General features: G+C 39.8%; 1 protein-coding gene across 1 annotated transcript in view; it reads left to right on the top strand.

The window, feature by feature from the left end:
- KCNH5 (potassium voltage-gated channel subfamily H member 5) overlaps positions 1-24,402 on the top strand; it is a 148,945-nt gene that overhangs the window by 42,278 nt on the left and 82,265 nt on the right. The window contains exons 6-7 of the mRNA XM_068192164.1: positions 76-468; positions 15,763-16,192. Of these exons, the coding sequence (XP_068048265.1) occupies positions 76-468; positions 15,763-16,192 (823 nt within the window). The remainder of the gene's footprint in view (positions 1-75; positions 469-15,762; positions 16,193-24,402) is intronic.

The following is a 24,402-nucleotide window of genomic DNA, read 5'->3' as shown; positions in this document are numbered from 1 at the left end:
CACAGAAATCTGTAAGAGCCCTCACTGGATCCTGTTCACTGAAAACAGTAACATTTGCCTCTCTGCCTCTTACAGGTTCTCCAGCTGGGATCTGATATTCTTCCTCAGTACAAGCAAGAAGCTCCAAAGACTCCACCACACATTATACTCCACTATTGTGCTTTTAAGACCACCTGGGACTGGGTCATCTTAATTCTAACCTTCTACACAGCAATCATGGTTCCATATAACGTGTCCTTCAAGACAAAGCAGAACAACATTGCCTGGCTGGTGCTGGACAGCGTTGTGGACGTTATTTTTCTGGTTGACATTGTTTTGAACTTTCACACCACCTTTGTTGGCCCTGGGGGAGAGGTTATATCTGATCCCAAGCTCATACGGATGAACTACCTGAAGACGTGGTTTGTGATTGATCTTCTGTCCTGTTTACCATATGACATCATCAATGCCTTTGAGAATGTGGATGAGGTAAGTCACTGTAGTCTGTCTCAAAAGGATTGTTTTAACTAAGGATTCATTTAGAAACTTGTTCCCTGGTGCCTTGAGAAGGCTGACCTAGAGCAGAGGCCAGACAGAGTTAAAGAATAAAGTAGGGATTTATTAGAAGGCCTCAATGGATCCACCTTGGGCAGCACAAGAGCCCAGCCAGGGCTACACCCAGATGAACCAAAATGGTCACAAAATGCATGACCAGTCACAGGGGTCTCACACTTTTATAAGTTCTGCTCCATTTGCATATTGGAGTTAATTGTCCAATTACAGCTCCAGCCCATGAAGCCCCATCCTTCTTGTTTTCCTCTCTTCAGTCCATGTTGTTTGTGCTCTTGGGCCTGAGATTTGGATCATTTGTCCTTGGTCCCCAGCTAGAGAAGGAATTGTTTTGTCTCCCTACTCTGTGAAAAGAGCTTACTAACCCCTAATATGAAGCTCAGAACTACACACTAAAGCAGCACAGAATCTGAAAAATATAAAAGCCAAAACCTGAGGCATCACCCAGTGAGGCAGATCATGCTCTGTGCAAATACAGGAGGGTGGCCTTGAGCTGCTGGGGTTTACCCGCAAGACAGTCCTGTGTTGGTGGAGAGGTGTCTTAGAGTTCCAGTACCATGTGTGGATGTTTATTTTAGAGATGGGGGCTTTAGGACGGCTTGAATGTCATCCAAAAGCATTGGTGCAAATCCCTGTCAAAGTGGGCTGGGCCAGTTGGGATGTCCCCTGTCACAAGCTTCCTTCCAACCTCAGTCTTTGGGCAGTTCCAACCCATTGCAGGCCTTGGTTGCAGTTCTGTATTTGCTCTGGCTGAAGCTGGTGACAAATTTGCCACTTATATGAAAGCAAGGAATGGCTCTTAATAAATGTTTTTTTAAACCCTGCCCTAAGAGTTTTTTTAAATGCTACCTTTTGAACTGGGCTGTAATTTTTTTAATGCCATTTTAAATGTTTGTTTGACAGGGAGATTTATTTCCATTTTTTGGTACAATTCTTCAACTACAGCTAAAATTTGAAAAACTGATTGAGGAGAGAGAACATAAATATGGTAGATAGATGCTGAATTAAAGCTCTTTAACTGCTAAATGTGTTAACATTTATGCAGTTGAGCTTGTGGCCTAAGCTAATACAGAAAACAAGCAATAACTACAACAAATAATGCATGCACGAGTCAGTGTACAGAAATTCATTATTAAAATGGAACTGTAATGGCTTTAGGCCTTGTTTTAATTTTTCTCTAGAGGTTTTTATCTTCAGGGCCATAAACAGATGAAAAAGCCTCAGTTCATTTTTGAACATTTTAACAGTTTTTTCTTAGAACACTGTTTAGTGGGGTTGTTTGTTTGTTTGTTTTTTAATTCCCAATTCTGCAGTTTTATATCCTCACTATATAAAACCTACATTCAATTTTTTTAAAGCAGGCTTTGCTGCAAATTTTGTAGAGCTCCTTTAAAATTCCTCTGCGTGCTGAGTAGCATCTTTTGACATTGTTCCATTTTATTTATAGCAAATATGACAGAAGTGATAATACTTGCAGCTTAAATTCAAGATCCAATGAGGACTGCCCATCTGAAACCAGGTTGTACAGTCAGGCTGTGTAAGAAGGTGATATTAGCAAGGTTGTAGATGTAATACATCTTTTTAAGGTAACCAGTTTCAGACTCAGAGGAACCTGATTTTTATAAAAAATGCAGCATTATCTTCAGATTTTTGGTGCTTTAATATGTAAAACAAACAGAAAATTTCTGTGCCAAGCAGGACAGATTTAAAGGATGAGGTTAACTTATTTCTCTAAGCTATACATGGGAAATAAACCATCTGCAATATTTGTGACAGGGGAGAAAATCTTGCCATAGAGCATTATAATTGAGGCACACCTAAAGTGACAAACTTTAATCAAAATGTAATAACTATAGCAAGGTATCATGAATTCCAGTGATCCTAAAACAGCTCTCATTTGCTTTCAAACAAATGAAACATTAACTCCTTTTTAATAAAGGAGACAGCAGTAAGATTCCCTTGTCATGAAGAGCTGTGTTATGGCTCTGGAGCCTCCAGCAGGTACCAGTTTATATTTACTTGATTTCCCTCCCCTCCAACTCCAGCTTTCCCTAGTGTCTGAAAAGAATTGAAGTGATTTTGAAAACAGGTGTGTAAACAGTCAGCCTTTCCTCCCTGGGTCTACATTTTCTCTTTTCCCAGTCCTTCGGGGGAGATCTTATTTTTTTGTGATATGTCTTGATTTGTGACATTTAAGTCATTTGAGCTGATAGGTGTGTTCTGGGTGGTTGCAGTTATTAATGCTCTTTATCTTCATTTGGTTTTTAACATTTATTTTAACTGGTGCTTTTTGCATGGGATTTAACTTTTTGGCTCCCCAGCACCAGGGTGTTCAAACACTGTAAAGAATAAGTAAATCCCTAATCTTTATTTGGGAGAGATACTCTGATTAAAAGCAATGTTTCTCGTTAGAAAGTGGATGTTTCCTTCTTAAGGCAAGTAGGGGAGGGTAGAGTTCTTTTAGCTCTTGATTCTGCTAGGTTTTAGCTCTCTGTCTTGGCCCTGGGTGCTGGATAAAAGTGTTAAAGTTGATGATTGTGGCATTTCAGATAAAGCTGCAGAAAATGAGTTTAGCAGTAAAAACCTTAGTTGCAGGTCCTGGTGCTCTTTGGGTTTTTGATATGGTGGTGAGGGATGGACCCAAATCAGAGTGAATAGCCCTAAAAGCCAGCTGAGTGAAAGGTGACTTTACAAATTTCCCTTGTTTTTCCCACATCTGACCCTTGTAGTCCCACAAAAAGCATTAAATGCCTTTTTGCTAGTTGTTAAGGAGCTAGATGAGAAGGGGGAACACTATTGGAGGCAGTTTCTTTTTCTCCCTATGGGCAGATCTCTCACTCATGAAGAAGGATATGGCCAAGGAGGTTTGGGATTTTCTCTCTTTGTTGTATATGTATGCTTTATGTGGTACAAATGCTTGAAGTGAATTAAGATGCCTTAAGCACTAGAGTGCTATTTATAATGCCAAAATTAAGGACATAAATTGAAAGATTAAAAAAAAAAAGGTTGAAAAAAAGGAAATGTGTGTTTTCTTACCAAGGACTGTAGTTCTTCAAAGGCAGCCAGTCTTGGCCAGAGTAGGAGCGGTGTTATTTCCCTCACAGACAACTTTAGGTGAAGGCTGGAGTTCCCACCTGAGGCAAACATGACTGCAAATCAAAGTTATTTTGTTGCTGAGTACATGTAGAGGCTTGGTAGAAGGATTTGATGGAGAGGATTATGACACACAAATTGAGAACTGGGGGGGATTAAGATGATTTGAAGCAGAATTAGAGGTGTAGGTTTCCAAGATTGGAGTTACAGAGCCAGGCTGTTGGAGTCTGCTCAGGGGGATTGGGATGTGTGAGAGGGAGGGAGGGGGAAAGGGAACATAATGAGGGACACCTTGCACAGCACAGAGTGATCTAAGTTGATATGATGGATGAGGAATTAAGTGGCTAAGTGGTATTGAAAGGGCAGGAAAACAGGTAAAACAGGCTGGAGAAAAATGAACTAATGGAGAATCCTTAGTGGGACATTAGATCTAGGAAACTTGTTAGGATTATAGTCCCAAAAAATCAAAAAAATGTATATCTTTTCTATTTGGGCAGCATATCCTGCACTGAAATACATTCTGGCTAAACCAAAACCATACAGAAAACTTTTTCTATACAGAAATGGGACAGGGGACAGTATAGTGTGGAATCCAGGCAGTTTTCAAGGAACAAACCAAAACAGAGTGTGTGTGCTCAGAGTCTCTGAAACTTGGCTGATTTTTTTTTTTTTTTAAGTATAAAAGTTCTCTGAAACTTCAGATTTAATCTAAAAGTGTCTGCCTGTCTCTTTTTTAACATTATGCCAAAAAAAAAAAAAAAAAAGACACTAAACTTAGGATTAAAGGGGAATAGGGTGTTTGAACCCAAAGATTTTGGTCCCATGAGGTTCCTGTAGGTGTTAGGATGTGAAGTGTGCAATGGCTGGAAATTGGATTTTTGTCATGAAGCTACATGTTGCTTGTATTGCTTCTCATTTTCTTTTCCCTGAGTAATGAGCTTCATGTAACAACTCTTCCACTGCTGTATGCACTGGTTTATAAGATTTATAGAATCATGATTCCCTGCTTTTGAAGCTGGAGAATGATGTTATCTCGAGACTTAGCCTTTATATGTGTTCTGCCTATTAGAGAGAGAAATATCTGACCTTGCTCAGTCTGGGCTACCAAAAAGTTGTTTGTAACCATTTTCTCCATACAAGTCAGAATTATCAGCCTCATATTGTGATGAAATTGTCAGCAAATTTGCAGGTGCCCAAGGATGCTGATCAGGTATAGTCAAACCTTGCTAAAATCTCCCTTTGGCACCAAATACATTGATTGGCATCCCAGGACACCAGGATGTTGGGCAGGTGTTTGACTCTTGTCTTCACGTGCATTTGAGCCTCTGCAAGTAACTATTTTGAGTAAATATTCCCCAAATTAGATGGATGGACAAGCTTTTGGCCAAATGGAAAATTCTTCCGCAAATCAAGGATTAAATTCAGCTGAGAAAGCCTCTTTCTATTTTGAAAAATATGATTTTTTCCCCGGGAATTTTAACTGAGATTCATGAATTTCTGAGTTTGTCATGAAATAAAACCTAGAAGTTAGATCTCCTCTGTGCCAGAAACATGGTCCTGGAATGATATGTCACATACTGTGAAGAAAGGGACACGAAGTCAGGGTGGTATCCAAAAGATTTTCAGATGAGTTGTATAAAAGATCATCCTTTCTGCAGTAATTAATTTTTGCAAGCCAATGGCTGGAATTGAAAGCAGAGAAATTTAAATGACCTAAACCAAAGTTCTGTGCCTGTTGTTTAATAATGTAAGACTACATGACCCACTGGCCTTTAAAATTTAGTAATCTATGCAGGGCATAGTAAAGCACAGACTCCTTGTAATTGTAATTTTCTTTTAATTGCTGTTATTGATCTATTTCAGCACTGTCAGAAACGTCTTTGTATCACTGCAATTAATAAAAACTAAAATTGCAATGTCTGTAAATTGAAAGCAAATAAAAGCTGATTAAGCTGGTGTAGCCATGTTCACACCTGCAGTGCTTTACTGCAAACATTCCCCTTGTGGGAGGTATTTGGAGGAGGGTTTTTGGGCACCAGGCTAAGTGGTGTATGCAAGGTGAAGATAAACTGGTGTCTTTCAAGAGTGTGACTTTGGCTCTGAAGTACGGTCTATGGCTAGCTAGCTTTTTAAAATCTAGATGGCTGACAGGGAGAAAATAATTCCCAGAACTAAATCCTGGCTGGAACCAAGGGTTAAACTTCGATGGAAATTCCTAGCAAGTAATGACAGAAGCACTAACCCTGGGACCTGGCATTTCCCCCCTGGTTATGCACTCAGAAGACAATTAAATATGGAGAATGCTGTCATTCTGTTGTAGTGTGTGAAAACCCACAATAGAATAATACAGTGGCATGGGTATGATATTAACTTATAAATGTGTCCACTGTAGGTATATATTTTGTAGAATTTCAACCATTTTCACCACTTTCACTTTGTAACCTCTATCACCCCATTGCACTGACTTGCAGAATTGCATCTCTTTGGCTTTTATTCTAAGGTTTTATTAAAGTTCTGCAACTGTTTAATTAATCAGCATTTAATTTTTTTTTTTCCTTAATTAATTAACCAGCTACTTTAGTGCTGTACAAGGTCTGGGATATGTCTGCAGGTTTCCCTGTGGAGACACCACCTGAAAGTCTCCATGATGTGAGGGGCAACTTGTGAAAGGAAGGAGATGAGCCAGAGCCAGTGCAGGGGGTGGTGGGTGACCTGAGAGCCTCATACACCTCTCTGATGTGGGTTATGGCATACTGAACTGTAATTAGATGTCCCAGTGGTCTTTTTTTAATTCATTTTCTTCTTTTTTTGAATTTTATTTTAATGTGATGTACATATTACTGCAAAGCAGATGTTGGGTACAAACCATTTAAATCAAGTCTTCAGGCAGAGCTGTATAAGCTGATACGGAGTCCAGCAGAGGAAATTGTTTGTGGAGCACTTTCGAGGGAAGCTTGGAGTCCTGTGTGATCCCTTTTGCTCACAAAGGAAGGGAAGGCTTACAAAGGAGATGAGGAAATGAAATAATCTGTTCAGATGCTCACTGAAGTGATGCTGATGGGAGTAGCACAAATTCCCACAAATTTTGTCCTTCGCCCACTTTCCCTATGTGAGTGAAAATTATCATATTTCATGAGACTGTTTTTTCTCCCTTTTTTGTGGGCACACTGATGCACTAACAAATAAGTAGTGCAAGATGCCGCATCCCCCTTATCTTGCATCTAGAAGAAATATTTTGAAATCACCCTTCTCTTTATAACCTCAGCTATTTATTGTTTGACATGTGCTGCTCTGTGTGGTTGTGCCATAAACAGTTCACTGGAAATTTATTTATAATGTTACAGCTTATTGACATTTGGGTTAGAGGGAAAAAAAAAAGGGAAAGTTTCTCCACCCCCCTGGTAAAAAACTGGAAGATCAATCCCAAGCAATAAATTTAGGGGTACTTTCAGAAAATGCACAAAGGAACCTACTTGCTTACATTTTGCTGTAAGGACTCAATTTTTTGCTCTCTGAAGTCACTACTCCCATTGCTTCCAGGGGTGCAGGGTAAAGTATTAACTGGGCTCTGCTTGTATCTGGACCTGGGATCTAGATAGCTGGTACAGAAGAAGGGAAGCCCTTTACTCCTGTGTGTATCTACATAATTGAATACAACTCTAAAATCTGCTCTTAATGTGGTGACAAATCAGAAATGTCACTGGTTTTTTGTTTTTTTTTTTTTTTTTATTCACTCATTTTGATTTGTAACTATGCAACTTTATTATATTAATTGTTTACCAAGAAATAAAGATTTCTGAGACAAGTTGGAAGATTTATTTTAACGTTAACTCCAGTAAAGCAGAATTAAGGAGCTAACCAGAGATTTTGAAGCTAAGCTCTATTTAAGTAGCTAAGCTCGAAAATTTCTTTTGGGAATGATTTGCTGGTTGCATTTCAAACAGCCTTTTACCTCCCCCAGGATACTCCTCCTGCACTGCACAGAACAGGACTTTTTGGTTGTGTGCCTGCAGGTTCACCTGCTCGTGTTGGCAGGGCTCACCATTTCAATCATTCCCAAAATCTCTAAGCACTTTGCTTTCTCTTACATCGTGTAACAACTGTTTGGTGGAGATTGCCCAAGGCTTACAAAAATCCTGCCCCTTTCACTGCTTCAATACTTTAATTACAGAATTCACAGAATCAGCTCCGTGATTTATTTGGGTGATTTTTTGGTTTTGTTTTTTACTTCTGGTGGGAGAAAGGTAAGGAAAATTTTGCCCACGCATCTTTAAAGAAAGTATTTGGACTGTATTTCAAAATGTGCTAAGCATGGGATTCTCATGATGAAACATGGGGCCAGGCATTGTCCACAAGGAGGTACAGGCAATTTGGGGCATGGCTCCTCATGTTCTAAGATGCACCTCCAGGGTAGGTCTGAGGAGTCATTCTGCCCTAAAACTTCTATTTCTTGTCCTTGGATGTAGTGACATTACTGTGACTAGCTCAGTTGCAAACTTCTCTGTGGTCTAGTTCGGGCTGGGGTGAAATATGTCCCCCCTTGGGACTATATTTGCCTCACTATCCATTTTTCAAAGGATAAAAGCAAAAGCAGAAAAAAACAAAAGGTGTAAAACTCACAGGGTTGTTTTGAGTCTCTGAGTCATCAGCTTTAGTGAGCAGGTTCATTGTATCACCCATCCTGGTCAAATATGTTCATTGTATCCCTCATAAACGGGTCAAAATCCACCTTTCCTCATGATGTCTTGATAAATCTCTCTTAATTTGCAGTCTGTGCATTCCTCCCTGTGCCAACCTCCTTGGTGAAATATTTCTTTTCCCTCCCTCCTGTTTATCTCCTTGATGTGCTTAGAAAGAAGAGTCATCCCTCCCCTGCATAAACACGCCTATTTTCCTTTCCTTAGTTTAAGCAGACTGATCTTGTCTAGACAACTCATTTATGAAATTTTATGAGCATTTTTGTGGCTGTTCCAGCTGCCTCTCTCTGCAGGAAGTGAAGTTCAAATACATCTCTTTAGGGCAGAGCTTTACAGATTACTCCAGGTGGAGAATTCATCTTCACTTTGCAACTGGGGTTTGGCTTTTCCTTTTGATGATGGAAACGTTCAGCTGATCTGTCCTGGAGCTGGATTGACCTCTTCTGTGAGTGCAGCTCACTGATTGCTCTGAGTCAGGTGGGATGGGTATGTGGGATTAACCCATATACCCAAATATTTATTTTTCTCAGAAATCTTCAGTTAAAGATCCTTGTAGTTGTAGACATTTTTGTTAATTTGTGCTGTAATGGATGCCTCGGGACTCTATATTGTCAAGCTTTATCACATTTTCCTTTATTCCCACATGGTTATTCTCTTTTCCTGACAGTGTGTTCCAAAGGTGCCATTAGCAGATTCAGTGACCAAATACTATTTCTGCCTATGTCACTAAGAAACCAGAAAAATCACTAAGAGTCACCACTTGTAATCCCTGCTAGACTCCCTTTTTAGGATTTCCACTTTTCCACCATGTCCACAAGTTCTTCAGTCACCCTGGTATCCCAGTGGTGGTCCCCGTTTTCCCTGTGTTTCATAATTATTTCACCTCTTATGTTACTGAAATACTGAATTTCTTTTATTTAGAAAATGGTCTGTGTTATCAGAGAAGGCTATCAGGAAACCTTGGATGAATGAATCCCAGCTAGGCTAAGCTTAGCTAAACTACTGCTCCATTGATTGCATTTTGATTTACCTCAAAGTTTCTAATTACTCTTTCCCTTAACATTTGTTCAGGTAATGTATCTGTTTATTTTCTGATTGATGCATTAGATTTTCTGGGAAATATCAACATCCTTTTTGGAAATGAATACTCATGATTAATTTAATTTTTAGCCAAAGCCTGGAATATTTTTACTTCATTGTAGCTTGATTACTTTAGTTGTTCCTTTTTTTTTTTTTTTTTTTTTTCCAATTTTGAATTTGAAGGATCTTTGGGTATTTGTTTTCGTATTTTTTGGAAGGAAAAGTTCAACCTGGCATTTAGCAAGTCTTACTTCATCACTACTTCCTCTCTAAGGTGTAGTTTTCTGTTGATCAATTTTATATATATATACACACACACACACATATATAATATATAATATATTATATATATTATATATATTATATCTATTATATTTATATATAATATATAGACATAATATTTATATATAATATATAATGTTATATATTATATATTATACAATAGATATTACGTATAATATAATATATATTATACATTGCATTATTAATAAAATATACTACATTATATTATTATAATATAGAATATAAATATATATTTTATATAGTTACATAATTATACAAATATATTTATATAATTATATAATTTAAAATTATTTTTAGTATTTTTTCATATAAGTTCTCTGCTTCTGTTTTCTTCCTCTGAGTGATTATTATTTATAACTGATACCCATTTTTACAAGTTTTTCCCCTTCTTTTTACAAGTTTTTCCCCTTCTTTTGTACCTTTTGATGTAAGAACATTTCAGGTGTCTGATTCTTCTACCTCTCATAGTCCACGTGTCTTCACTTACTACTATCTCTAGTTCAATATTTACAATTTACCAGCTCTTGCCCTTTAGAGAGCAAGAACCCCAGTCCATTTCACTTTGTGATTGTTCACTTTTTTATGAACAGATTCAATTCCTTCTTCCAGCCAATGGGGACTTCTGCAAAGCCCTGCCAGAACCGAAGGCAGTGTGGCATCACATTATGTGGAGTAATTTGCTGTTAAGTGAAGAAATGAGCATGCTGCTGCATCTGCAGAGCATCTCAGCCTCCTGTTATTAATAGCATTTATTCCCCAAGCTCATCTGGAGCAGGATCAGTCTCACCTTGGGAGGCAGTGCTCTGTAGTGTCTGTTTCTCTGATACACAGCACAGATTGGGTTGCTGTGCAGATCCAGCTCTCTGCGTTTCTGGGGGTGGGTTTGATTTCTCCTGACAGCAGCTGTGTCGGTGATAGCCCTCAGCTCCTGTGTGCTCAGTGGGAGGGGAGGGAGGTGATTCATCCCCTCCCCATCTGTCAGAGGTGGATGGGGTGAATCACTCCCCTGACATGCCCCACTGCTCCTCTCCAGGGAGGAAGGATGGGCTGCTCACAAGGACAGGGTGGTTGGCCATCGGCTTGCAGCATTCTGTGGGATCCAGAGGGTGCTTGGAGCTCAGTCCATGCTGTGGCCACACAAAACCATTTTGCTCATTTGCACAGAGGTGAGCCCTGGCTGCAAAATCCTCTGAGGACTGGATCACTTTAGTGGAAGTTTTGCTGTAGTTGCTTGTGTCCGGCATAAAGATACTAGCTTAAATTTAGTTTAACACCTGTATATATGGTGCGATTGCCCTTTGATTGCAGTTGCAACATGTCCTACCAAGATTTCATAGCTCTGGTTCTTGGCCACCCCATAAATTCTTCAAAGCCACAGTGTGCTGAATGTTAAAACTGAGTGAAAAGTTCTTTTTTTCTTTGACCTTTTCTGAGACAGTGTTTTATATTAAATGATGCAGTACTGATCCCCATTCTTAAAGCTTATTTTTAAAGTATTTCAGTTTAGAACACGTTTAAAATGCGTATTTCATTTCTTTTTGTTGTTGTTGCGTGTGTACCCACAGCTAACAACAAATAAATAAATAATCATGGAGTGAAATCTAATTGAAAAAGTGCCTAGAGTTAAAACACACTGTTCCCTAGTAGAAAGAAAAAGATATGCATGATTTACCATTTCAGCATACTGTGATTTAATTTTGAGGTTTAAGCAGAATTTTGTATATTTAGATAGTTGAAACTAATGGCTGTTTTTGTTTTTTTATTTTACTTTCAAAAAAAATTTATGCCGTAATTTCCAACTTCAGAAAAGATTAATTAGATTAGCAAGTAACTAGCTATTCTTTTTCAGATTTTACAAACACACAGCGCTGCTATTCTGCTGCTCCTTTAGTGTAGAACAGACTCCACTCTTTTTTCCCTGGTTTAGGAGGTTTTAGCTAGAGTCATTGTGGACTCAGATGATTTCCTGCCCTTGTTAACCTTCATTTTCCTTTGGTGACAGTGTTCCCTTCATCCTCTTGCATGTTTGGCTCTTGACCCCTGTATAACAGAACTTTATCAGCTTCATCATTCCTATTGACTGGCTTATCAGGGATTCATTAAGTGCAAGAGAACTTTGCTCCCTGTTCTTGCTGAAGGTGCAGAGATCTGTTCCCACGCCGTGCATGGCAATTTCGGGAAACATCTGTCTCAGTCCTGTGGCTGGAAAAGTTCAGCTGGATGCAGACACACAGCTTAGACACTTGTTTCATTCTGGAAGATGGCAGTTTGACGGTGTGGTAACATCTAGGGTCTGAAATGGCAAGAGTCAAGTAGTTTAAAAGGAAGGATTGGTCCCTCTGCATGTCAGACTGAGTGCTGTTATCAGTTGTGACTCCACTATCAAATTTAATTTCCCTTCTTAGTGTATCAAGAGGGTTTGAGAACACAGACTTTGCAAGGTGGTCGTGTCAAGCAACTTGGGCTTTGTTTAATCATGAATGTCTAAATTAATTCCAAAGTTAAACATCCATCCCTCAAAAATATCTTTCTGGATAAATTTGACAGAGTCTACCTCTTTTGTACATCTTCAGCTGTCTCCTGAATTGAAATGGTGGTACAAAAATGGCTGGTTCAGAGCCACTGCTCTTGTCCTCTCCTGATCTATTGGCCTTAAAAGTCCCTGGGAAGGACTCCTGTGACTCACATTTGGAATAGTTAAATGGATGATGTGTGTCAGATGGGAATTTGGTTCCAAACTTGACACCCAAAACACAGTTTTGGAGTAGGTGGTTTTTCAGTGGAAGTATTTCTGCAGCTGAGATGATTGATGATGAGCAAGCTGAGTGTCCTCATCTGATTAGGAAGTGATAAAATACATTAGCCAAAACCCCAAGGGGCTGGATTGGATGGTTGATAACATAAGGAGATATTCTCAATTAGAGAACACAGCCCAGCAGCTGTTACAGACAGTTGGCTCCATTGAAATGGCAGTGGAGTCACAAATGCTCCTCCCAGAAGGTTGGATCTCCAGTATCCAACAAGTGCTTTATTCACACCATAAATAAAATCCAAACTGGATTACATGGCCCATTCACAGTTTCTAATCACCTTTTTATTCCTTGAGTGCTGAAGTTACTTCTGTCAGAGCAGATGCTCATCCTGGAGTAGGAGAGTTTCCAAAGTATTCATTATGGAACATAAATACAGTTAAAAGAAAAATGAAATTAAAGGCAGCCTGCAATCAATTGAGTTTAGAAAACTGAATTTCTTAATTGCCCAAATGGAATTCAAGGCAGCTAGTCTTTCACATAACTTCTGTCAAAGATGTTGCTGAATCTGAGGCAGAGCTTTGCCTATTAATTATTTCATTGTGTATTAATTGCTGACAATGTTATAAGTATGAAGGTACCAGCTTGACCCAACCAGTAGTTAGTGCATATGTGATTGATACATATATATATATATATACACTCCATATGTGATATATCACATATTCCTTTAGCATTTGTTTAGTTGCTGTTTCCTACAAAGTGCTTTATGAGAGGCTTTTGAAGCTTCCAGTATTGTCTTTCTATTTTGGAAGATTAGACATGAAATGTGAATGTTCAATATATCTCTTGTTTTTTTGGCCTTAAGTAAGGGGTCAAACTGAACAGGCTTTAAGATTTACAGTGAAACTTACTTAAATGAATTACTCTTTGGAAATAATACATTTCAGTGTCAGCTAAAATGAAATATTTTGTTTAATACATAAGAGATGTGATTGTTACCTTTGCTTAGGGAAAAAAATGACAGAACAAACTTTCTCCCAGATTTTGAAATAAATGCTGTATTTTTGTATTATTTGCATAACTGTTAAATTGTCCATGTAACTTAGAGAAGATGAAGTGTGGGTGGGAGATGGAGGGCAGTCTGTAAACTCTTCTGTTCAAGGGTTGTTTGTGCAGTAAAAAGTACAGTGTAAGCTGTGCCACTGGGACAAACTTAAACTACTGGGTGTAAAAAAGGGCCCCCCAAGTTTGAATTCCAGGTTTTTAACTACTTCCCTAGCCTTAATCCTGGAAATTAATGGTGACTCTAATAAAAACAGAATTAATACATCTCCGTTTGACCAATGCAACAGGATTTGGTCCTATGAGAAAAACACCCTGCTGTTTTCTCCCTCTTATGAAAGTTGTAAGCTTTCAAAGTTGAGGTTAACTCAGTAAAATATACTGCAGAATAACTATGAAACTAGTCTGAAGTTCTCTCTCTTTTTTTTTTTTTAATGTAGATATTGTTATTGTGTTGTTGGACCCTTGTTCAGTAGTCCATTGGCCATAGTCGTTTGTGCCAGAAATATTGGAAGGGACTTCCCAGTTTATTGGAAAAGTTGGTTGCTCAGAGTGTGTCCCAGTCATAAATCCTAAAGCAAATAAGTAGATATACATTTAGATGGAAGTAAGGATGATACTCTGATATCTGTCTTGTGTAAATGCAAAATGCAGAAATCAAATTGGGAAAATTCCACTTCCCTCTGTGGTATTAGTCATCATGAGAGCTTGAATGCAAATATAGAGCTTCAATTTATTAAGGATTTGGGGATCTGAAACACATTCCAACAGGATTTGAAAAGCATAGAAGAACTGTGCCAAACAGATTACATCTAGAAATATCAGATGTATGTTACCCTTCAAATGCTGGGAAAAGGGAAAGAAGGTGCAAAGGAAGAAGAAACAGAGGTGCAAAAGAGACAAGTGTTTTTCTGGTATGGAAAACTCCAGAAACTCCAGTCTTTTACTGTTTGATAATATAATTAGCCAGTGTTTTGACTAGACTGATTTGATAATGATGCATAGAAAAGGGCAATTTAATCTTGGCACAGTAACTAGGAATGTTTGCCTCATTGCTTTCTATGTCTTAATTTCTACTTTAAATTAAATGTCTTCAACTTCTGAATGTTTTATATTAGAAACCTTCCTTTACAAACCTTCTATTTTGAGCCACTAATTAATTTAATGCACAAGTTAGTTATATCATGGGATTGCAGTAGATCAAGAGCATATTTTTGTTCTCTCTCTGCATCTCTAAAACTCCCAAACCATTTGTGCATTGAGAAGGACATACACATTTCTTATCCCTTCTCAGATGTTTCTATTAACTTTCTGATGGTCCTTGTGCTCTTATTCCCTAAATATTTGTATTTCCATTTACTTGTATGTCATCTATCTTGCGTGACAGGAAAAAAAACAACACTGCACCAACACTTGCTTTAGAAAAATATCCATTGATTGGAGAGGAAATTAACCCTGTATGCGAAGGCACGTGCCTTGTGGTCCATATTTCCCTTGCTCAGGAAGGTGATGTGCCCACAGTTGTTTAATTCCATGTTCAGTCAGTGAGGCTTCTTGTAAATAACAAAATATCCAGAGTTTGAAGGATAATAAGAGGTGGAGAGTGTTGTACTAGAGAAAGTTACTCAGCTCCTGTTTGGTGGATGAGAGTACCAATAGGCAGATTTCTCTGAGTTTCCCACTGCGATTACTTTCTGATGTTTCTCTCTAGCATCTCTTAATGTTGAGGGTTCTTAAAGGAGGTGTGCCCCTGTTTTGGCCAGAATAACAATCCTCTGCTTGGATTTATTAGAAGGCTGTTCTCTGGGAAACTTCAGGAAGGCTCCACAGGGTTGGTGTAGTTCCATCTGTGACTCCTCTTCCACTTCCTTTTATCTTCTTGGGGTCAAAAGAGTCTCCAATTTGCTTCAAACTGGTGAAGCATTGAACCACTCCTTTTGTAATAAACTTGCTGTTTCCACTTTGTATTCTACAGAACCCTTCTGTTGCTTTGAAAGACCGAGTTTGAACAAAATAATTTATCCACCTAGTGAGTGCCAAACTGAATTTAGCCTGACGAGGACAAAAGCACTGGAGAGACAGGAGGGTTTGATCTTGTATTCTGTTATTTGAGGCCTGAAAAATTGCATAGGAAGATTTTAAGCGGATGCAGGAATTGCTGTATAGTCTTCTGTGCTAACCAGCAGGATTTTTCAGATCAAATAATGCTTTTTATTCCTTTCCAGGGAATCAGTAGCCTCTTCAGCTCCTTAAAAGTGGTGCGCCTTCTACGGCTGGGTCGGGTGGCCAGGAAGCTGGACCATTACCTGGAATATGGTGCTGCTGTGCTGGTGCTGTTGGTGTGTGTGTTTGGGCTGGTGGCCCACTGGCTGGCCTGCATCTGGTACAGCATTGGGGACTACGAAGTGATCGATGAACTGACCAACACCATCAAAACAGACAGCTGGCTCTACCAGCTGGCCCTGAGCATCGGGACCCCATATCGCTACAACACCACGGGCTCGGGCCAGTGGGAAGGAGGGCCCAGCAAAGACTCCTTGTACATATCCTCCCTCTACTTTACCATGACAAGCCTTACAACCATAGGATTTGGGAACATAGCACCGACCACTGACGGGGAGAAGATTTTTTCGGTGGCCATGATGATGGTTGGCTGTAAGTAAAATCTGATTTTCTTGTGTTTAAAGGAAGTTCTGTGGCCAGGACCCTGCTTATATAGTGCACTTGCTTTAAGCTTTCTTGACATCCTAAGAAAACCTGTGTTACCTGTAAAAAATCATGAAATGAACTTGGAATTCTTGAAAACAGGTATTGAAATTATGTCGTTGCTGTACCTTTTAAATTTCTGGCAAGGCTAAGTGGTCTGGGTACGTAAATGTGCCTGATGGCAAGTTTATACTTGGGGCTTTATCTTTACGCTTTTAAGATGTCTTTTAACATGTTTGTAAGGTCTTTGCTAGAATTTGGTTAAAAGTTACAAAGTGTATTTGAAGTCAGGTAGTCTGAGTTTTGCTTATAAACTTACACAAGCCTGGAATCGTGTGATGTGGTCTTATCCAATTCTTGAAACATTTAGTGATTCCATAAATTGATTGTTTGCTTTATGGCACTGCTTTGAGATATAAATCCTCATTTTATCTTCCGAATGTGGTGGCCTTTGTAACTAGCAAAGCTGGAAGTGTAGGAAATTATGAGACTATATATTGCACCTTTTTTCTGTTTCCTGCTGTTTCACAGCTCTCCTGAAATAGTCCAAAATCAGGAGTGGTAAGGCACAACTCTCATTTCATGTGTTACGTCACTGAGGGGCTCTACAGATAACCAGAAATCTTCAAAATACAGTAGACACAACTTAAAATGTTAATACCATTTGGAGAATTATTTTTCTATTAAATCAATAACTCGTGGTATTTCTCTGGTGCTTTCTATTTGCTGAGCACCTTGCAAACACTAAGCAATTATGTAACAGGAGAGCAAACAAAACCTTTTGATAATAAGATCTGCATAATCTCTCTGATAATTATCTCAGCTAACACTTAGAGCTCATCTCTGAGAAATACTGAACTATAAAAAGGAAGTTTTCTTGCCTTAGTCTTTCTAGATCTTTAGAAGATTAAAGACATTTGTTTGTCAATTTTAAAATGCTTTTTTAGAAGAGAGGTTGCAATTTTAGGACTCTTGCAGTGTGGTGCAATGAAATTTCTGCTGAACACCATTTTTACATGATGGGTTGCAAAACATTTCCAAGTCCATAAAAAAGCAAATCCCCAAGCCAGAGCACTAGTGAGCTACTGCAGATAGGTCATCAAAAGCCCATAGGAGCTGATGTGCTGTTTGTTGACACTGATTTGTGGTATTTACAGAACCTGGGGATTTGGAGAATAAAGTGGACATAGAACATTTTTATTCATTGTAATATTTGCTTCCCTTGTTCTGTGTTTTTTTTTTTTTTTGGTGGTTTTTGTTTTGTTTTGTTTTGTTTTGTTTTGTGGGGCCTTCTCTTGTCCTGTTGAGGGGGATTTGACAGAAAAAAACTAAGTGGTAAATGACTTAGGGTGTGATGAGAGCCATAAAAACATAATGAATGCCACTACTACTATTTATGATGATAACAACAACAACAAATACATGCATGGCCTCAGCAGGTGAAAGGAAGGGGAGATTGTAGCCTGCTTTGTGTCTGTTCTAGGTGGGTTGTTTCCTTGCTTTTTCATCTCTGAAACTCATCCTAAAGGTGGGAATACAAAGTAGCAGGATCAAAGTTGACACTGACAACAGCCTGTGTATGTGGCACTGGCTAATAATTTCCACAAGTGTTACCTACAAAATTACTAAATTTTCACATCAACTTTATAAGTGGCAGCTGTGAGTTTAGCAGTTGGGCAACTGTGTGTAGTTTTATAGGCTTTTAGACCAAGTCAAAAGTAGAATCTAAAATATAAGAAGGGTGGCAAAAGGACTACTGAGTTGCTTATTGCATCAAAATAATAGCAGCAAAATAAATGTGCCTGCTCTTGTGAGTGGAATGAAGAGCACTGTGGCAGGCAGGAAGGCTATAGACAGGAGAAACCTTTTTGGTTTATTTACAAGTAAAATTTACAAGTAAAAGTGCTCAATTATCATCAAATAGTGAATCTTTTGCAACAACATCAGTGCAGATTTGAAGATTTCTAATCCATGCACATCAGTGAGATGAGTGCTCCTGACTGAAATCCAAACCTGACTGATCTTTTTCCATTGGTTAGAAAATAAATCAGCTTTGGAACAGGCACTGGTCGTGGGCTTAATATTTGCAATATTTGTGCAGAGAGATCAGACCTGCAGGATTCTATAGACATGCTTTGCAGAGCTGGCTGCTGAAAGCCTGGCACTCTGAGCTCCCAAATGAAACAGGGAGGCACAACAAATAATTGATGGAAAATGCAATTTCTCAGGCATTCAGAGTGACCACTGAGGTCTGGAGAAGGATTTGGCCTCATGAAAAGGTGTAACTAAGAACTGAGTTATTTTCAAACCAAGATATTCTTGTTTCTCTTTTGAAACAGTGTTTTGAGATAAACATTCAGTAAAATTCAATTACAGTTCAGTCAATAAATATGTCTGGTCCACAAACACGCTCCTGTTATAAGCAGAGAGAGGCTGTGAAATACCTTTGGTAGTTCTCCTGAAGAAGTTTGCTAATACCAATAGCTGATATTGGCAGTGTTTTTTTTTTTCCTAACAGACTATGCCAAATAAATGTTTTAAACTTAGCACTGGAATCAGAGATAGTAATTCATCACAATCCCAGCTGCCTACTCATGCAAACTGCAGATAGGAAAGGAAATCTTGCCAGCCTTGTCAGCGAGCTGCAGCTTGGTCTGAAAGCCCCAAGTTTCCTATTCATGCTGGTAAAGTTATCAGGACCTGGGAGGAGTATTTGGAGAGATGTGCAAATCCTTCTGGTGGGCAGGATTGCAGGATGGTGTTCTTGTTAAAAATAGGCAGATTCAGATTCTGTAGGTGCTGATGAAGCACTGCTTGGTGCAGGGCAGGGGCGGGAGAAGCCCTGATGGATGGGGAGCTTTTCAGTCGGATTGGCAGCTTGTCACTTGCTTCTTCACTGAGGACAGATCGAGTGGGATATTTAAGCTGAAATACATCACCTGTCTTGCAGGAAAGAGAGCTTTGAATATCTTAACCTCATCTTGTGGAGATTGCTTCAGATTTCTTTTTGCCTCACTTGCTTTATCTTGGTGTCCAGTGCTATTCAGCAATATTTTTTTCTGTTGCTTCTTGACATTTGAAAAGCTAAAAATAGCAAAGAAAGCATCCTATGACACATGAGCAAGGTTTTTACAATGGTTGTTGTTTAAATACCTGTTGTGCGTTTGCTGCCTAGAGATGCTGAATATGCATTGAAAATCTGATTTTTGTAACGTCTTTTGTGTTGATCTAGGTCATTTCATCCCCTCTCTGTGCAGAGCAGAACAAATAGGTAGGTCTGTCAGATCCTTTGTCTGCACCAGGAATCGTTTATCATTCAGGAAGGACCTTTGTTGTAACCCCCCCATTATCTTCTGTCAGCTCAGAGCCTCCAAATCTCAGCCTGTGCTGCTGTGTGTTGCTCTACTTCTGTCCACAAGCAGCTCTAAGTCTCCTGCAGCACAGCCATAGATGCAGATGTAAAACTGATTGGGTTTGTGCCTTTCAGAAAAAAAAAAAAAAAAAAAAAAAACCCACCAAACCAAAAACCCTCAAAAAACCCACCACCAAAAAAAAAAAAAAAAAAACAAAAAAAAAACCAAACAAAAAAATCACCAAAAAATCACAAATCATATCAAGAAAGAGAACAGCAAGAAACTTTTTGGTGCATACACCACCATCACTATCTTGCAACTCAACACAGCCAGGCCTTTAGCAAGCAGAAAATAAGAGGGAGAAAGCACTTTGGGGAAGGTGGCCGTGTGGTTGGGTGAAACAGCTCAAAAAGTTCAGGAGAGACGGAGTTTTTTGAAGGAACAAGTGTGAATGTTTGAACAGCAGTACAGTCATATGCTTTCTTCCTTCCTGCACTTTAACTGTGAGAACAGCAGCCAGCCTCCCAAAGTCCTTGTGTAGGCAGGGATAGAGTTAATTTTCTTCCCGGTAGGTGGTACAGTGCTGTGTGTTGGATTTAGAATGAGAAAAATGTTGCTAGAACACTGAGGTTTCAGCTGTTGCTGGGCAGTGCTCGCATGAAGTCAAGGACTTTTCTGCTCCTCGTTCCCTGCCAGCGAGGAGGCTGGGGGGCACAGGGAGCCATGAGGGGACACAGCTGGGACAGCTGACCCAAACTGGCCAAGGGGACATGGCACACCATATGGCATCGTGCTGAACAGTAAAACTGGGGGGGCTGGAGGGTGACTGGTCAGCAGGCAGTGAGCAATAGCATTGTGCGTCGCTCATTTTTTGTATTCTTTTATCATTATTATTATTTTTCCACTTCCTTTTCTGTCCTGTGAAGCTGTGCCCATCTCAACCCTTGAGTTTTGACTTTTTTTCTGATTCTTTCCCCTATTCCAGTGGGGGAGAGGGAGTGAGCAGGTGGCTGGGGGAGTTTTAGCTGCCTGCTAGGTTGAAGCACAGCGCCCAGCCTGGGGCTCAGAGGGTGTCTGACACATTTCATGCTGCTGGTGTAACCTGGAGTAATGGGTTTGTCCCTGTCCATGCGTAACAGTGAAATGGCTCTGAAAAAGCAGATTGCAGCATCAGTCTGGCCCCATAAATACAGCAATTAGAGGAGTTTATTTGTCCAGCTGAGTGGACCTGGCATGTCCATCCAGGCAGTTGGAGAAATCCAGTATATTCCACCGGTCACTGAAATGCTCCCATGATCCGTGCAGCAAGAGAACGTCAGAACGAGATACTGAAGCCAGGGGTGTCAATGAACATTGAATAATTCACTGTTTCTCAGGCTGTGAAAAACTCAGAAGAATCTCTTAGTTATCTATTGGTCCCTGGAATTGCTGAGCAAAGAGTGCTTTGTTGTTCTTCCTTCAGGGAAATACTTTATCTATATACATAATTACTTTGGCTTCTATTTACTCCAGATTTATGGGGAGATGGTTGTGGGAGAGATGATATTTTTCAATGACTAGTTTTAAATTATGGTGAAAACAGGCCTGGCAATTCACATTCGTTTTTTGTATGAGCAGAAAAATTTGTCGTAGTGTTATTGAAGGATACCTTCTCTGGAAATGGGAGTATTTTCTAGATTCCTTTTTCCAAGAGTTTCTAGTTTAATGGCTCAAAATGCTAACTTCTTGTTTTCCTCTTAAAATACCCAGGTTCATGATTTTCAGATTTGAAAAGGAGACAGATGTAACTGCTGTCACTTGGACCCCAAGTTATTACTGTTCATGGGAGAGATGATGAAGGAGAGTGTGGGTGGGTTCCTCTTGATATCACAGAATCACAGAATGCTTTCGGTCGGAAGGGACCTTAAAGATCACCCGGTACCAACCTCCCTGCCATGGGCTGGGACATGTTTCACCAGAAGGTGTCTGCTAGACACATAAATAGATATATCATTGATATCTTAGTTACCTGTATTAAACACATAGATGTCCTGCCCTCCTAATTTTATTAAACAGAGAGAATAGGACTTGCTCTTTCCTTTTTAGAACCGGTGAGATGCTGTCGTCTGAGCCACCTCTGGCCCTAAACTCTCCTGTATTTGGCAAACAATGCTGCAAGGCTGCTGATTGCTCATGGCACCCCCCTTGCTGCTGCTCAGCTCTTTCAGAGCTGTGACGTGGGGTGCCTGGGGCTGTCAGTCAAGTCTCCATTGATCTGTCAAACCTAATTCATTATTTAAGTGGGTTCTCTCATTGTTCGAGCAGCGTTCGTCAGTTCCCTGCCAATATATGGGAGTTAGCCACTTGAATGCCGTTTGCATGAATCATGGAAGTTTATCTAGCAAATTTGTCGAGCAGTGGCTAAGCCCACGCGCTGACACAACAGTGTATCATTGTAGGGAAGCGCTTGTCTGGCAGGCTCCCAGACAAGCAATCCCAAGAGCCCATAGAATTTCATTTTTGATCCTGAGGAAAGTGTGTAAGATAGCACCTTCCAGCAAAAATCACTGCCAGCAACGTAGATTAAATTGTATTTTTCCTAGCAACAGATACTAATATGAGAAGGTTTTACACCTGTAGGAATTCATAGGCTGGAGTGTTTAGCTATGGTTGAAATCCAGCTGTGCCCTAAGGGTGTCCTACAAGAGTCAGTACTGTGGAAGGGCAGTTGCTTTTCCTGCAGAGGTCTGGGATGTGGGAGAGATGTCGCTCTGCATCAAGGAGCTGCAGAAGGGTTTGTTCGACCTCTTCAGCAGTAGAGGACTGGTGCCAGTTTTTGTGCTGCTCTTAAAGTTTCTTAAAATTGGGGCCAGTGAGGGGAATATCGCTTCCAACAACAATACAGCCCTGCTAGCAACCTCTTAATTGTTTCTTAGAATCACAAAATGATAAAATTATTTGGGTTGGAAGGGACCTTAAAGATCATCTGGGTGCAAACCCCTGCCATGGGCAGGGACACCTACCAGGTTGCTCAGGGTCCCTGGCATTGAACAATTGCAGGAATGGCACATCCACAATTTTGTGGTGCAACCTGTTCTGCTACATCCAAATTAGGAGAGAGTAAAACTGTTCATTCACATTCACCCATTAGTGCAAAAAGAAGAAAGTGGCACAGAAAGTTACAAGAAGTTGCCTTGCAAAGGAAAATTTCCCCTCTTGAGTGCCATTGAAAAAGCATTTTGACACTTTCGGATTGCTGAGCCATAGCCCAAGTGCTATTAGCTCTACAGAGAAAGGATATCAGGGTCTTTCCGTGATATCTTTTAGTTGTTACTAATCTTACTTCTGTCTCACAGCTGGGGCAGATGAAATATTTTGAGCCAGGTTATTGGTGTCAGTGCAGCAGTTGAACTTGGCAATCTCAGTATTCGCTGAGCAGCTGCATGAAAAAGCCTTAAGGGTATAATCACATCTCAACACTAAAAAAATCAAATTCCTCTTAGGGAGTAAAAGATGTAGCTTCATCCACTTTTTAATGGAACTTGAGTGTAAGAGTGAGATCGTAAAATCATCGTTTAAGTTGGAAAAGAGTTGCAATGTCATTGAGCCAGACCATTACCCCAGCACTGCCAAACCCACCACTAAACTATGTTCTCAAATACCATATCTACACGTCTTTTAAATATCTCTAGGGATGGTGACTCTACCACTGCCCTGGGCAGCCTGGTCTGGTGCTTGACACCCTTTCTATGAAGAAATTGTTCCTAACAGCCAATCTAAACCTCCCCTGGTGCAAATTGAGGCTGTTTCCTCTTGTCCTGTTGCTTGCTACCTGGGAGAAGATACTACCACCCTCTGGCTGCACCCTCCTTTCAGGGAGTTGTAGAGAGCAATGAGATCCCGCTCATCTTTCTTTTCTCCAGGCTAAACACTCCCAGCTCCCTCAGCTGCTCCTCATCAGATTTGTGCTCCAGACCCTTCCCCAGCTCCGTTTCCCTTCTCAGGACATGCTCCAGCACCTGGTTGTATCCACCAGATTGGGGCCATATGTACCTTGTTTTGCTGTAATTCTGTCAGAGCAGGAGATTTTTAGATATTCAGGTTCTAGTTTATAGCAAAAACATATGTCTTTATATAAAGAGCTTTAAAACTGTAAAACAACCTCCTTGGGAAGCTTTATGGGATTTTTTTTGTCAAGGTTATAGCTAGCATGTGTTTATATAAGGTTTACTTTTATTGTCATTGGCTTGATGTGTTTAAAGGAAATTATGGTATCAAGAGAGATAGGACAGTGAGTGGGAGAGGTAACAATGAAGAAGGAAATGTTATTTCATGCTGTTGAGCTATATTATTTAAAACAACTGAAAATTGTTATTGAATAAATGATACGTAGATGTTGAAAATGAACCTTTATGCTCACACACAGAGTACAAGCAATCACCTGAGATGGTCCCAGAGGGATTATCAAGTAGTCCTGGATTACTCAAAATAACTGTATCTCTCAGGAAAGTTTAATTAGCCCAGCTAGATCAGCAAATAAATCTGACTGGCTAAGAACACAACACAGCTCAGTTTTACAGCATATTGTGCTAGAGGGATAAACAAATCTGAGATAAAAGATAACCCCCAAGGTATCACACTGCTTGGATGGAAGGGGCTCGGGACACCCTTTGTGTTTTCCTGTTCTGAAGTTTCAGAGAGCCAAGTGAGTGATCTGAGTCTGTGTCTGCACAGAGATCCTTGGTTTATTTTGTGTACCTCTGTGTTTGGCATTTAAAAGGGAGAGTTACCCAAGTAAGTCAGGCCAGTTAACAGGTAAGTCCTGCC

The sequence above is a fragment of the Anomalospiza imberbis genome, chromosome 6 (genome assembly GCF_031753505.1).
Source record: "Anomalospiza imberbis isolate Cuckoo-Finch-1a 21T00152 chromosome 6, ASM3175350v1, whole genome shotgun sequence".
Lineage (NCBI taxonomy): Eukaryota > Metazoa > Chordata > Aves > Passeriformes > Viduidae > Anomalospiza > Anomalospiza imberbis.
This window is presented reverse-complemented; position numbering and strand designations above follow the sequence as displayed.